This window comes from Acomys minous (genome assembly GCF_964271855.1).
Source record: "Acomys minous genome assembly, chromosome: 1".
NCBI lineage: Eukaryota > Metazoa > Chordata > Mammalia > Rodentia > Muridae > Acomys > Acomys minous.
Window position 1 is genome coordinate 12,354,996 of NC_140483.1, and position 16,136 is coordinate 12,371,131.

The window sequence follows — 16,136 nt, forward strand, 5'->3', positions numbered from 1 at the left end:
ATATTTTCATTCCTCGGGAGTCTGCCCAGAAGCGAACTGCATCCCTCTGAATTTACAGCGAGTGTCTCAGCCCTCATTTCTGACTATATTTGGAGATAGAACCCTTACAAAACAATTAAGGTTAAATGAAGCCTTAAAAGTGGAGCCCAAACCTGACAGGACTAAGTCCTCGTTAGAAGAGGCACTCAGTTCAATTCCCAGAATCCACATAAAGTAGAAAAAGAGAACCAACTCCAAACATGTGCCCTCCACCTTCCTATGTGTGCTGTGGCATGCCTGCTCCCTGACACACACCATGCACACACACACACCCTGCACACACACCATGCACACACACACACACACACCATGCACACACCATGCAAACACACACCATGCACACACACACCATACACACACACACCATGTGCACACACACCATGCACACACACATCATGCACACACACACCATGCACACATACATCATGCACACACACACCATGCACACACACACACACACACACACTTTTAGAGTCCTTCTTTCTGTTCAATTCAGTGACATCTTTATCCACATGGCAGCAAGCTTTTCAGACTCCTTTCACCATCTGGTCAAGCTACTGGAATTGCAGTGTTGCACCTGGAGAGCGCCTGCCCTCCGGGAACATGCAGTCACTCTGCGGAGCCTGCCAGCAGAGCTCGCTCTCTCTGCCATTCCTGCCTGCATCGGTCTCTGTCTCCTGTGACCCACCTCCTCCAGCAAGGCCACACCTTCTAATCCTTCTTAAACAGTTCCACCAAGTGGGAGACAAATATTCACACAGAAGAGCCTATAGTGGCCATTCCCATACCACAACACTGCCCAAAGGAGATGGAGACCTTGCTTTGATCTCATCGTTGGGACCCCCATTGTGGTCTCACTTCCAGAAAGCTTATTTCATGTGACCCACAAACTGTACTTGGGGGACAGTCATTTCACTGTTAATTCAGGAAACAATAGAAATGGGATTGGTAAGACCTTGTGCATTTCCATGGAAGTTAGCTCATGCTGTATCGCTGAGAACATGACCCAGTTTAGCAGCATCGACACAGCAGGCGCAGGAGAAAATGCCAAGCATTAGAAGGCCAAGGCATGCAGGAGGCGAGAGGCCTACAAGCCACGGAGCATGGTGAAGGCAGAAACCAGTAACTGGCTCAGCTTTTGATTAGAGTCCCTGGGACCCACACTGCATGGAGGGACCTGAGAAAGGCCAATTTTAACAGCGGCAGCAACAACAGGCTCAGTGTGGCTGAGTGTGGCTACAGCCACGGGGCAAAGACAGCTAGGGCAGAGATGGGCAAATTTCTGGAGCTACTGAGTACCAAGGTCTTCCTTCAGCAGAGCATGCTGAGGGCAGGAGGTCTGGACACTCATTTTCATGAAAAATGACAGCAGATCTCCAGCAAAGCCACTCTCAAGGGATGGATAACTGCTGCTACCTCATAAAACCACACAAGACCCTCTGTTATCAGTTCAAAGCCTAAGGATCAGGGTGTACGTGAAAGAAGCCTTTCTCAAACCAGACTGAGGCATTCCAAGAGCCCTCTCATGGTCAAGGTCTGGGGGGAAGGGGTGTGTGTGGCAGAACAGACGCCGCAGCGAGGTACCCTCAGACCGGGCTGCCCACCTGAAGGGCTTAAAGATTAAAACAGAGGCTCTCCTGTCAATCACGAGGGACTAGGAATCCTACAATCAGTCACCAGCCTACAGCTGTCTGGCAGCTGCGTTCTACTCTCCAAGCTACAAGGAAGAATCCCAACACGCAGAGAAGGCATGTATCTGGCCACGAGAGGGGGCATTGTTCGACAAATACAAGTACTGAGAGATTCTCAGGTGTGTCCAACCTGTGGCCCACAGGCTGCAGTCAGCTGAGGATGGCCATGGATGCAGCCCAACACAAAACCACAGACTTACTGTTATGAGACGTCTTTACAACTTTTTTTTTTCACAACACACCCTGTTCTTGAGTCTGGACTTTGCCGATGACATCACATCACCCTCCTAAACAGTTGGACCCATTTGTGTGAGATCCAAAGGCAGGGTCCCAGCCCATCCCTCCACCAGGCTAAGCATACAGAGGCCAAGCCCTGGCACCAGATGCTTCCATAACAGGACAGACTATGCTGGCAAACAGGGAGGCAGAGCAAGAGACACAGAGTTAAGTCCCTCACCCGTGAGCCTTCACAGCAACAGCACCTGCAATGACTTTTTTGCTTGCCTCACCTGTTTAATTTCTCTTTTCCAGGGGCTTCTGTCAGCACACAGGGAACTGGGCTTGGGCCAACAGCTATTGAGACATTCCTTTCAGCAGTACAAGGACCTTCTTCTCCAACTCAGATGTGGCTATCCGCTGAACGTGCCAGCAGTGGGGACCCAGCACAGATCGGCTCGTCCCATTTTCTAGTAAAGTAGCTCCTCCAGCTGCCTTACCTCATGTCCCCACAAAATGAGCTTCCTTAGGGACAGGATTCACAGAGTGTGTGTGTGTGTGTGTGTGTGTGTGTGTGTGTGTGTGTGTGTGTGTGTGTGTGTGTGTGTGTGTGTACTGAGCATCTCTCCACTGGCCTTTCCCACTTAGGCAAGCAAAAGGAAAAAGTGGCCCCAGGAACAGTGGAAAGGAGCCTTCAGGTAGTAATCGCTGGTTCATGTTCATCAAAAGCTTTCCCTATGAACCCTCATGCCCCACTAGGAACTCACCACTGGCCTCGGTTTGCAGAGAAAGCAACAGAAGCATGGGAAGGTTATGTGACTTGCTTCAGAGGCGACAGGATGGTGACAGGGTGTGGGGTGATAGAGGGCTCACTCAGATGACAACCCTCCGTTGCAGATTAGCAGACACCCAGCTGGGTGAGGGGGCAGCAAGGAGGTAAGGCATGGAGCCCACAGAAAAAACCTCAGCACCCCAGGAGAAAGAGGTGGCTGCAAGGATGGGGTGCCCTGCCGTTATCACTACACTCAGGTACGCAGGAAGGGAAGCATCCTTGGCTGCTCACAGGCTCTGGAGGCCCTGCTCAACCCTTACCCTCTTAGCCTTCTCCTCCCACGCTAGGCTGGAACCATTCCAAGTGTTCCTCAGCCGGTGTGGATTCCCTAGCCCTTGCAGTATTTCTACATTGTAACCAAAGCCTCATAAAGGAGGGAGGATTTATTCTGACTTGAAGTTTAGGGAATGGAACCCCCGCGGTTGGGCAGCCATGACAACAGACAACTCCATGGTGGGGGAGGGGGGTTAGGTTGGGCAGCCATGACAACAGACAACTCCATGGTGGGGGGTGGGGGGGGAGGAAGTGGGGTTAGGGGCCTGTGGCTGGGATTCCTTACCTCCTCGCATCTCTAGGGAACCGGATATGAACAAGAATGAAAGTGGTTCTGTGCTATAACCTTCACCCCACCCCCACCCCCGTGTCTCACTTCCTCCAGCTGGACTCCACTTCCCAAAAGCTCTACAACCTTTCAAAAGAGCAGTACCAAGCCAGAAGCCAAGGTTTCAAACACAGGTGTACCGGATAGTTTTCTATCAGCCGGACACAAGCTAGAGTTCTCTGAAAGGAGGGAACTTCGCCTGAGAAGATGCCTCCATGAGTTTCAACTGTGGGGCATTTTCTTAGGCAGTGATTGCTGTGGGAGGGCCCAGCCACTGTGGGCAGTGCCATTCCAGGGCTGGTGGTTCTGGGCTCTGCAGGAAAGCAGGCTGAGCAAGCCAGTAAAGCGGCACTCCTCCACGGCCTCTGCATCAGCTCCTGCCTCCTGGTCCCTGCCCTCACTGCTTTTGATGATGAACTGTTAAATGGAACGGTGAGTATAATAAACACCCCACCTCACGTCATGGTGTTTTCATCACAGTAAAGCAACCCTAACTAAGACAACAGGAAACCTGTAGGGTACATTTTACATCCAAACCATAACAGATTCCCAAACATGGCCTTTCTCCCACCTGGCTCGGCTTTCTGCCTGGTTGGCACAGGCACCCAGAATTGGGATCGCTAAAACATTATCCTAATAATAACATAAAAATAACATAAAAGCTCCCCAACAGGAGGGAGTATTCAATAACCTGGATCAAGTGTATTTGGTTTTGCTTTAAAACTCTTATTGGTATCAATATTGATGAGCTGCTCGGCTCCTCAGCCTCCAGGCTGGCTTTTCCTCCCAACACAGCATCCTCAGCCTCTCCTCCCACACTCCCTTCCCGGGAAAGCCCAGCCCCTCCCGCAACCCTCTCGAAGCAGATGACACACACATCTTCATCTCCTGCCCTAACTGACTCTCCTGAGCCTCGAACTGAGTTCTCAACTGTCGGATGGCCAGATGGCGACCAAACGCATGTGCAAGGGGACCTCCTCCTCCTCCTCCTCCTCCTCCTCCTCCTCCTCCTCCTCCTCCTCCTCCTCACTGGCAGGACAAGGCTACGGGAGTAAAGGTGCAACTGGGTTTCATCCTGTCAGTGGGCAGCTCTGGATGTGATCTTTCCTGTGTGCCTGAGTGACGGTGGCAGGGTATGCCCTCTTTGCTGTCACCCCTCACCAGTGGCTCCTCCAAAGGAGCGCTGCAGGCTGTCACTGGCTCTTCCTCTTCTACCATCCCCACTCCTCAGGTAATTCGGCCTTTCTGCACTTCCCCCCTCTGCTTAGTCCTCGCTAGTTGAAGCCCTCAGCATGTCCCTCTTGAGTCAATACAATTGTTTCCTAACTGCCCTCCGGAGAATATAAATTTTCAGAGGGCAGGGCTTTGTTTCCAACCGTATCTGCCCTCTCATCTTGGATAGATGCATGATAAATATTTAATGAACAAAAGTTTCTCTACATCTATATCTTCCACACGGCTAAAAAAGAAATTTTTTTTCTAAAACAAAATGAAACAGATCCTGCCATGCCCTGAAGACCTAGCCTTGTAGGTTCTCGTCCAAGCCCCTAAGTGTGTGGTTCGCCGAGCATGTGGGTCCAACCTACCCTCTGCGTGTGCGCCTTACCAAGGGGACCCCTGAGCTATTCCTTGTCTGCGGTGCATATTCTCCCTTGAGCCTCTCTGTTCATTCACACCATTGCCTCATCTCAAAAAACAAAAACAAAACAAAAACAAAACCAAAACATCATCTTCCAACACCTTCTCCAGTTGGAAAATTATTTTATTGATCAAAATTTGGCTCCAAAGCCTTTGTGTTTTGTGAGCCTCCATCTCTTCTCCCTGGCCCAGAATCTGAGAGATGAATTTCCACCAAGAACCTACTGTACTAAATTATGGTGGTTAGTTTCATAGGACCACTGAGACCAAGAATCAGTGAATGCGCACACTGGCATCTGCTCTGGCCTGTGCTCCTGGACACGTATTTGTTATTCCATATCCCTTCTAGGCAAAGAAGACTCCGAGTGGTGCTCACTCCCAGCACACAAAATGTAGCGAGTGTTCATCCTCAGTTTGTTCTCAATGAAGCTGTCACCTTGGGGAGCTATGGCACACACCCCCACGCAGTTGATTTTCACAGCACCTAAGGAAGTTCCCCTTTTTTCACAGATAATAAAACCAAGGCAGCAAGTAGGGTACTATCCATCCCTCTACCCACTGTTAACGGCAGCAACACAAACTGGCCATCCTCTGTAAGACACTGTCTCTCCCCAGCGCTCACCCGGAGAATCTATAGTGTACCCACCAAATCAATATTAAAAGTAAGTAAGTGCCTTCCATCTACAAGGTAGTGTTATAAATAAGATGACAGAGGAAAATATAGCCATCTGCTTCTTATCTAATGCAAACAGGGAGGTGGGTGGGCCCTGGGCAATACTTTTAAAAGACCACAAAATAAGCTGGATGTGGTGGCACATATCTGTAATCCCAGCACTCAGAGAGACAGAGGCAGGAGGATCTCTGTGAGTACCAGGTCAGTCTGGTCTACAAAGCCAGTCCAGGACAGCTAAGGCTACACAGAGAAACCCTGTCTCAAGAAAACAAAATAAACAACCCCCCCCAAAAAAAGCCACAAAGTAATTCATAATTCCCCTATTTAAATATAATTTGATACAATGTAAATAGATGGGGAAGGCCCATCAGTTACTGAGTACCTGATGTTATACAATACTAAATTTGCAGGCGCATCCTACCACACCCAAAAATGGTGTGTGTGTGTGTGTGTGTGTGTGTGTGTGTGTGTGTGTGTGCCTGTTTGCGTGCGTGTTGTATACATATGTATGTGTTTATGGGGAGTGCACATGCCTGTAAGTGTGCATAAAGGGACCAGGAGTTGGTCAAGGGTCTTCCTTTGTATCTCGTTACAACATTTTTTAAAAGGTTTTTTCTTTTATTTTTATGTGTGTGAGCATTTTGCTTGCAGATATGTACATGTACCACTGGAGCAAGAGCTGCAGACAGTTGTGAGCTGGGAACTAGGTGCTGGGAACCGAACCTGCGTCCTCTGTAGCAACAAGTGCTCTCCATCCCATCACACACAGCTTTCTTCTGCAACAGGGTCCCTTACTGCACTCAGAGCTTGCTGATGGCCACACCAGCTTGGCCAGCAAGCCCCAGGGGTCCTCTTGTCTCCACCTCCACATCACTGGGGTACGGGTGTGTGCAGCCAAGCCTGGCTTTTTCTGTCCCTGCTGGCGCTCTGAATGCAGGTCCTCCTGCCTGTACAGCAAACACTGCAGCCACTGAGCCACCTTTCCAGCCCCCAACTCTTACCTATCTTTGGGTTGGATTAAGTAATTAAGATTCCATGTTAGTTAACAGAAACTCTCAGAAAGGATAAACTGAAAGTCTTCCACAAGATTAAGCCTATCAGGTTTCCAAAAACAAAACAAAACAAACAAACAAAAAAACAACCAAAACAACAACAAAAACAGTAGACCTTCCCTGTTATCTATCTCATGGGGTGGATAGATAGATAGATAGATAGATAGATAGATAGATAGACAGACAGATAGAATAAATATCAAAATCTGCCAAGTGTAAGAGCTCAAAGTCCAGAAACAACTTCTACATTCTTCGCTGGAAACCTGAATCTGACAACTAGCTAAATCACTTACAGTGTTGTGGGAACACCAATGTTAAATCCACTCCACAAATATATTTTATATCTTTCTTTTTTAAAAAAAAAAGCCTTCCCCTTCCTGGCTCACTCAATCCAACCACACATCCAATACAACCAGACTGAAGATATAAGGTCATTTTGTATTTTGTTACTGTCAGAAAAAAAAAAAAAAGAAAAAGAATGCAGTGTGTGAGTGGCCTTGCCTGTCCAGCCTTTCTTCCACACTGGTGACTCCAGGAGATAAAAGTCAAACGTTTCAGATAAAAGCAAGAGATGACCAAGTACAGCCTCCTTCCCAAAGAACCTTGTCCTTACTTAATCTCCTTTTAAAAGCTTGGTTTATTGGGACAATTCTGAAATGACCACTGACCAAGCTTATGACTTCTTAGTAGCCAAGTCCATTCCTGGAGACTCAGAGCTGGTTCATATACACAGGCAGGGTCACAAAAGTGCCTGGCCTGTGGGGGTTGCACAAACCCCTAGCCTCTCCATGGCGGGGTAAGTGAAGGCTCATTCACTGCTGGGTCCCCAGGTTTAATGGCACTTCTAAGTAATGTCAAGAATTTGTTTTCATTTGACTTCTCTGATGTTCCCCAATTTACCTTGTTTAAGATTAATAAAGCAATTACAATACTTCCAATTAAGAAGCTATTTTAAAATGCACTTTCAATTCCAGTTGGTGAGCAACTCACTTAATTATTTCTATTTGTTTTTCTTCTTAAGTGGGTAACTTCTCTTACAGCAGTTCAAGCATGATTTTTTTTTGTAAAGATAAAGGAAAACTGGGCTAAATTCCTCCTAAAATTCAGCCTCAAGTTCATCTACCCAACATGTCTTCCTGGACAGAAAAGCAAGCACATGTGACTCAGATCTTGTAATCCATCACATCTCCTTCCTCCTCTAAATTTAACATTTCACAGGCAAATGTTCATGGAGGTGCAAAGGCCCTAGCTGTCACTGTCTCTTTACCCCTCGGTGTTCAGATTACAGGTGTGTGTCTCTGTATCTTGCTCTCTAATCTGGCTTCATGTGGCCATTTGTAGACTGTAGGAGAGCAACTCACTGAGGCTGTCTCTTAAATAAAGATGCAAACGTCAAAATCTCCTCTCGGTGCATTTAGAAACTACAGGTGGTGATACAAAACCTGTTTGCACCACTTTTAACAGTCTACGGTCATGTGGGTCATTAGGGACATCATCAACACTGGTCCAAAGCACATGGAAACTACAAGGGAGATGCTCACAACATTCATAAGGGTATAGTGGCCACGCAGGTCACAGGCAGGGGTCCCAAGGACCAGGCATCTCTTTGCTTTGAGCAGATGAGAGTCAGGAAATATCTCATTCTGATAGGGGGAGGGGTTCCTGGGTTTCTGGTCTCTTACTATCATCTACCTGGTCCAAGGTTCAGCACCCTGGCCTCTAATTCGCCTGGGACTGTGGACTTTTCTGTGCACTCGCCAATATGTTTATGGCCACGATATCTGAGTTCCCTTATGTCATGGTAGGGAAGGCCAGTTTTCAAACCGCTTGATATCTTCAGCTTAAAAGGATACTTTTGAGTTAACGATCATAAAACAGGGTTAGGACAGGTGTGTTGGATAATGAAATCATCACGTCCTCACTACTAAAAGAAAGGCTGTAATGAAAATGACAAGTGGCCTAACCTCGCCATTAGCATAAGGAATTAAGTGAGGTAATGGGTAAGGTACGGAGATAGGTGTTGGCCCGTACAAAGCACGCTCTAGGCATCTGGAGTATGGCCGACAACTTGGAAAGGTTTATCAGTCACTCCGAGTTCAGCCAGGTTAACATTTCAGCCCATCTTTTCTCAATTGTCTGTAGTTGGTGATGGTTGAACAGTGTGTTCCTGTGGAAATGGACCAGTAAGTAGATGAGCGTTGCATCACATCTTATGTATCCGCCATGGATGCTGCTGTGTGTCTTAGTGAAAGGTGACTGCGATTGTAAATAAGCTAAAAAGCCAACTGGTTTTGCTCTTTCTTTCCTTCAGCTCAGGAGCAGTGATCCTGGTGACCTGTTCAGACATACCATTACCCTGGGTGACTATTTCAATTATCAAGCACTGAATGAGCTTCCAAAATCAAGCAAAGATAAAAAGAGGCAATTTGGAAAAACCATTTTTCTCATCAGTATCAATAAATAACACTAGATTTTCAATTGAACTAAAAATCTATATTAAGAAATTCTTGCGCAAGTCATTTGCATTTAAACTTTTGAGAAGTTTTATTTGTGTATTTCCCTGGGAGCAAAAAACGAACGCCCTTACATATGTATTTCCGGGGCATATAACAGAGTCAAACGATGGAACAGAGACATGAAGAAAGAGCTTGGAACCCAACAGTTCTTAAAAGTCTGCCTTATTGTGAGTGCACATTCCAAGAGTCCCACTGGATGCTTAAAATCACAGACAGTAGCAAATCGCATATACTGTACTTTGTTTTATCCTATATGCACTTACCTATGCACTTACCTATGATAAAGTTAAATGTATATGTTAGGCATAGCAAGGACTTAACAATATCAAAGCAGGACATTTATAACAATATGCTATAATACACGTCTTCGGGATATTAGGTCACACTATCCTACTGTATTATATACTGGACAAAAGGATAACTTATATTCCATGCAGGAGCAACCAGGCAGGTTGGTGAAAGACCTCCTCGTGCTACTGAAAATGGCACTCACCTTTTGTTGCTTCATCTAGACTTACTATTTCCCCCTTAATATGTTCAGGACACAGTGATGACTGAGAACTGAGGTAGACAAGGGCTGACTGCTGTAATGGAGACCCACGTAACAAATGACCGTGACGGCGTCCATGACATAGAAGTAATGGAGCCGACAACAGATACGCAACCTGCCCAAAGCCGTGCCACTGTGCAAAGGCAGGAAGCAGAGCTTGAACTCTGTTCATCCTGTGAAGAATGCGGAGCCCTTGTTTTCCTCTGAAGGACTTCTAGAAGCACTGAAAACGCATCTCAGACACCAAGATCAGGACAGCGCAGCTGCTTTTCTTCACCTCCAATCAGTGTCCACTGGGTCACAATCCTCATCCACACTTCCCACTACTCTCGGGAATTAAAGAAACCCCGGCTCTCTCTGCTTTGCCTCTTCTCTTTCTGCCTCGTGAGATGTGAGACTCGCTACTGGCTACAGAAAACCCTTCTTCTGCACCCCCAAACCTTTCAGATTTCACCCTGTCAGTGAGCCGAGCTTCCAGCCTGCTTAAATTACCACAAGCTTTGTTGAAGAAATATGTGCTGTAGTTCTGGGAGTTGGGACCTCGTTGACTAGGTTCAGCTTGAAATCATGGATTTTAGATACAGCACTGCAGGAAAAGCTTCGACTGAAAAAAAATATATAATTTTTTTTCTCAATAAAACCCCAAGACACTCACTCACGTCTACAAACCAGTTGATCTCTCAGAAAGTAATTGTTGCTATCTGCTGGCACACAGATACGGCATCATGACCCAAATGAGACCTCGCAGGGTTAACCTCCGAGAGAGCTGTAACTCGGAAGCCGGAAAGTGGGAGGTGTAGCCTGCCTGACATTACACTCCTGCTCCAAACTCCAAGCTGGGCCCCACTGCATGATGGGAAATTCAGGATGCTCCCAAGACCCTTGAGAAAAGACTCCAAGTTATCTGCCGGCCGCACTGGTTTGCTGTAGTTGTGTTCTGCATCCTTCAGACTATGCTCTCGAATGGATCCAGTCATGTGACCATCTCCACATCCCTCCCACCTTAAGTGTCACCCTGTCACTGAAGCCCTTCCTGTTTTTATCCTCCCTGGACCCCCTCCAACTTTTCAGAACTCACCCGCCTGCAGCGATTGTTCTCTAAGTGGTGAAGCAGGAATTGGGGAATCTTTTTTTCCTGCTTTCAAGCAACATGAGGTGAGCAGTTTGCCACGAATCGGATGCTGCACAGGTGCCTTGCAGTGTATGATAAGCGGCTGTCTCTGGGAGCAATGGGAGCCCAGGGGAGGGAAGAGCTTGCTGGTCAGAGAAGCATGAGCTGAAGACACTTAGGCTATACCTTAACATCATTAGCTGGGAGAATATGGTTCTGGTAGTTTAAAAGGACAACGTACGCAGCAGGCCTCGGTTTGAGGTGAGTACAAGTACTCTGTGATTACTAAATAAATACAGCAAAGATACCCCAAGACGATAGCATTGTCTTAGCTACTAATTCTCCATGATCTTCTGCAATTACTGGAGCATCTCTGCCAGTTCCAGTTCCATCCCTGATACCAACTTCCTAAGACTGAGAAAATCCTCCTATCTTATAGATAGGGACACACACACACACACACACACACACACACACACACACACACACACGCACACACACACACACACACCCTGGAAGCTATCAAGTGTCAGAGCCCACCCTGAGTTCTGAACAATAGAAGGAGTTCATCTTTGAGGAGTAATTTGTAGAGCAAAGTCTAGGCCCTCTTCCTGTACATCTGGGTGGACCACTGTAGTCATCCTTCAAAAGCCAGGAGGCTTCTGGGAAAGCAGACTGAATCAAAAGAAGAAAAGCAACTGAAGCTACGGTCCATAAAGAGTTTGGGCACAGCAAGGCCCCGTATCCCACCATGAGCCTGGAGGGAGTCCACTCAGGATAACCATTTTCAGAGTCCCCAAATGAGAAGGACCCTTCTACCCAGATGACAAAAGACAGCCTGGAGAGAGCCACCCAAAGTCACTGCAACCTAAGCCAGGCTTATAAAAAGCTCTCCTAGGGCTCAAAGAGTTGAATTGGATCTCTGGCTTGCCAGGACAAAGCATTTCGGTTTTGATGGAGTTCTTTTCTCTCTCCTCTTTTGTCTGGTCATTTTCTCAATTTCTCCCTTTCTAGTTGAGGCTTTTTCTGTAATACTTTTATTGGGCACACGCTTTCTTCCCCCTCCTAGCTCAGACTATTATACCTCACTATTGTGGTGTTCTTTTTCCTCTGAAAGCAATCAAAAATGAAAATCCGCATTTCAGAACAGTGTCTATTAAAATATGCACCTTTTGTGGGTTAAAAAAAAGGAAAGCCCTCTCAAGGGCTGCTTTCAGCTGTGTTTCACCTACAGATTAGATACTGGGTGAGACTTCTGCTCCTTAGCAGGCCATTTGCATCTGGTAATTGAGAAGGAGGTCAGGATGTCTGGAGTTAGAAGCAACTTAGCCTAAGGAATACCGTAGTCTAAAGCATTGCTAATCAAGCCGTGGTCTTTACACCAGTAGCAAAGGCTTCCCCTGAGAGCTCATTGAATACAGACCCTTGAGGCTGCAAAGATGACTCCAAAGTTTAAGAGCATCTGCCACTCTTCTAGAGTTCAAATCCCAGCACCCATGTTGAATAGCTCATGACTGCCTGGACCTCAAGTTTCAGGGAATCCTGCGCTCCCTTCTGGTTTCCGGGGGCACTGGCACACACACACGGCAGATATTCACACATGTACATAAATAAAACTAATCAGTCAAAGAGCACGGAATGCAGACTCCTGAGGACACCTAAAGCCAGTGGAATCTGACCTATCTTTAACCAAGATCCCAAGTAGTTGTGCACACATGGGAGTTGTCTGAGTAGAGGTCTGGGGTAACTGTAAATGTGCCTTTATTGTCAACCTGGATACTCCACAGATTTCTAAAAAAGTAAACCTATTTAGTGGGTGGCTTAGGATGAAGCCCACTGTCCTTTCCCGCCCAAACCGCACTCATGCAGGAATCCTGAAACATCATTGTCAGCCAAAAGAGAGTTGAAGGTGCGATCAGGCTGGTGACCAGCCGTTCTGCAGCGGATGATCCCTGAAAAGGTTCTAGCACTGAAGGGTCACAGGGAGCCCTCACTCCCTCTGTTTTCAAGGCTCTGGGAATGGAGAGAGAAAGATGCCACGGTACAAACTGCAAGGGTAACTGATGAGGGCAATGGGTCTTGGTAAACTGAGCCGAGAACACTCCGGAAAAGAGGAGCAGAGCCTCCAAAATGCAGCCCCTGTTCAGACCTCACACAGCCCACCACAACGGCGGAGACACATGCAGATGGACTCTGCTCAGCTCATGTGTCATCTACATGGGAGGCACGGGGCTGGGAAGGTGGGAAATCACGTGGCCCTGGTTGGGAGGCCTGGGAGCTAGAATTGAAAGGCAAGACAAGAGGGAAAGACCCAGCCTGTTCAGTGGTGGCCTGCATACTGACTCCCTCCCATCTACTCACGAGCTACACAGTTAATATTGAGAGAGGGCAGAGCCCTGGCAGGCCACAAACGCACAGTCTGGACTCGCATTTGACCTTGTCCTCCATGAAGACATCTGCCTCTGAGGCACTTCTAGTAGAAACTGAAATAACAGCACAAAGAGTTACTCTTTGAAAAATAAAATAAAATACAATAAAAAAACAACCACCCTCCCACCCACTCATTCCAAAGCAAAAGTCGGAGTTTTCACCGCAATTCTGACTCCTTGCACACCGCAATAAACAATTTGATGCCCTAGGCGTCGTCGTGTAGCTGCCCATGTGAAATGCTCTGTGTTAAGGCCTACGCTGTCGCTCCCCTCCTCCAGTTCTGCTAAATTTCCACTCACTTATTCACCCCATCTTCACCTTCAAAGTCTCTGAAACAGCACAATTTTTCCAACACGGAAATGCTTCATTTATGCCAAGCAATACTTGTGTTTCCTCTAATGACAGTCTACCTAGGTGTCCACAGTATTTCGGCTATACGAATGCAAATCTGTCCTTCACATGCCCACATCAGCAAGCTCTCAAGGAATAGTTAGAACAGACAGAAATGACGGACAGTGGTGCAAAGGAAGAAAGGGAGATACTTAAGAGGGGAGACTCTGACAGGAACTCCATCTCTCTCCTACCACAGCCAAAAGATAGTCCTTTCTCTTGGAATCGGAGTATGTTATAGATTAGCCGCCTACAGAGACTGGGGCTATCAATTTTATTCCAGAACTTCCACTTCATAGAAGAGTACTTGAGCTGATCCTCCTGTAAATCCAACCCCGCTAGGCAACCTTACAGAAACACACTGGAAATAAATCTCTACAACCCTTCCCCACCCCAACAGCCACCAACATGCCTCAACACACTGCCTCCAAGAAAGAGAAAGTTAACTTTCAAATAAACCTGTCCTTCAGCTAGTCTGACCATATTTTCAGACCTCTCACATTCTTAAAGGCGGTTATTCTAAGATTGTTCAAATTCAGGAGCCAAAACCTGACCTGTCTGCAGAGGGCCAAGATCAAGGGTCAAAAGTCCACATATATACCGCCTTTTTTCTCTCTCTCCTTTTTACTTCTTTTATCCCTCTTTTCTTTCTTAGTCAAAATGGGAATAACGGCCCAGGTTTTTTTTTTCCTTTTTTCTTTTTTCTTTCCTTCAAAAGAGCCCAACTGGACTGCTGGTGGGTGTGTGAACCTGCACTGGTTCCACACAATTTTCTGTGAACACCAGGGGGGTTGCCAAAGGCTGGGACACAGGGATTCTGTTTCTCGGGCACCCCTAAAGTCTGCATGTATGCAGGAGGCGCAGTGCTGTCCTGTCAGCACAGGCTCCCCTCCCTACCGGGCAGTCCAAGGCTCCCCCCTCTGTCACAGCAGGGTCACTCACCACCCGTTAGCTGTGCAGGGCCAAAGCACAGCGCCAGTTGAAACCACAGGATCACGGCCAAGAGTCTCTGGGGGGACTGAGGCTGCTGTTGCTGAAGCTGCTGCTCTAGAAATCCATCTCCATTGCTCGGGTTCATTCCATGATACATCTTTCATCCACAGAGGGCATCCAGCTTGCAAGAGTCTGCAACCGGGAGCGGAACACGACAATACCCTGGGGTTGCCAGGGCTCTAGGGCCACGCTCTCCCTCCTCCGCCCTAGGGACCCGGCTCCGGGGCTCTGCGGGCTCCATCCCGGCTCGCCCCTGCGCAGCCCCCGCCCCCTTTCCCACTGTGAGATCCTCCCTGCAACACCCCCCCCCCCCATGCAGGGTCCAGAGAGTAGCAGCCACCATGGGATACTGCGCGTGCTGGAGGGATGGAGGAGGGGAGAGAGGACAGGGGTTAGTGCACACTAGCTCTGCGCTGGTCCCCGGGATTCAGCGGTTGTGATCATGACAGGAAAGTCTAAAGCCTTCTAGCATGAAGCGGCTGAGAAAACACTTTTCCCCGGGCCTGTACATTTCACTCTCAGGAATCTCACAATGTGCCTCCTGCTGCCCCCCGCTCCCCGGCTACTTCTCTGCTTTTCCAGGGATTGGGAGGATCCTATTGCCCCAGTCCTCTATGAGATCTGAACTGTGATTTTTATTTTTAAAATTCCTCCTTTAGGGGTGCTGAGCCAGGAGCCAACTCGCCCAGCCGGGCCTGCGCGCGCCTCCCCAGGGCAGGCAAGCCCCTTCCGGGCTCCGGCTCTTACCTGTGGGTCTCATGCATGCAGCTTCCTTCCCTCCTCCGCCTCCTCCCCCCGCCAGTCTAACCCGCATCTGTGCGCGACCTCTGCTGCCGCCGCTGCGCGAGCGAGCGAGCAGGAGAGAGAGCAAGGGAGCGAGACGGAAGCCTCGGCGGCAGCCGGGCTTCACCACCCCCCCGCCCGTCCCGCCGCGCGCTCCCTCCCCGGGCTCCCCCGAGCGGCCGAGGGCGGGGGTGACGAGTGCCACGGCTACCGGGATGCGCGCCCCCGGGGAGTCGCCCGCGCGCCCGCTACCTGAGCTCGGGAGCGCGCGGCGGCGGCGCGGAGAGGGGGAGGAAGGGTTAAGGCCCGGGCGCGCGCGGCGAGGGATGGGGAGGGTGGTGATGGCAGGGCCGCGCAGGCCAGCGCGCGCCTCAGAGGATGCCAGCCAGCGACAGTAGTCGGGTAGGGGGATTGCGAGGGCGGAGGAGGACGCCGCGGCCAATGGGAAGCCGGCGCGCCTGCACCTGCCGGGCACGAGTCGCCAGGCGGCGGCACATAGGCACACAGACACACAGACACACGCATATGCACGCACACATGCACAGGCATACACGCGCGCGCACACGTGCAGGTCTCCACCGCGTTCCTTCACTGGTGGCCTCTGGCACCCTTAGCTCTGTG

General features: G+C 48.8%; 1 protein-coding gene across 1 annotated transcript in view; it reads right to left on the bottom strand.

Moving 5' to 3' along the window:
• The window catches only part of SUSD4 (sushi domain containing 4), a 117,830-nt gene extending 102,168 nt beyond the window's left edge, over nt 1-15,662 (bottom strand). Inside the window, exons 1-2 of the mRNA XM_084797349.1 lie at nt 15,480-15,662; nt 14,682-14,864 (exon numbers count right to left, since the gene is read on the bottom strand). Of these exons, the coding sequence (XP_084653475.1) occupies nt 14,682-14,829 (148 nt within the window). The 5' untranslated portion in view covers nt 14,830-14,864; nt 15,480-15,662. The remainder of the gene's footprint in view (nt 1-14,681; nt 14,865-15,479) is intronic.
• Between the last annotated feature and the right edge of the window lie 474 nt (nt 15,663-16,136).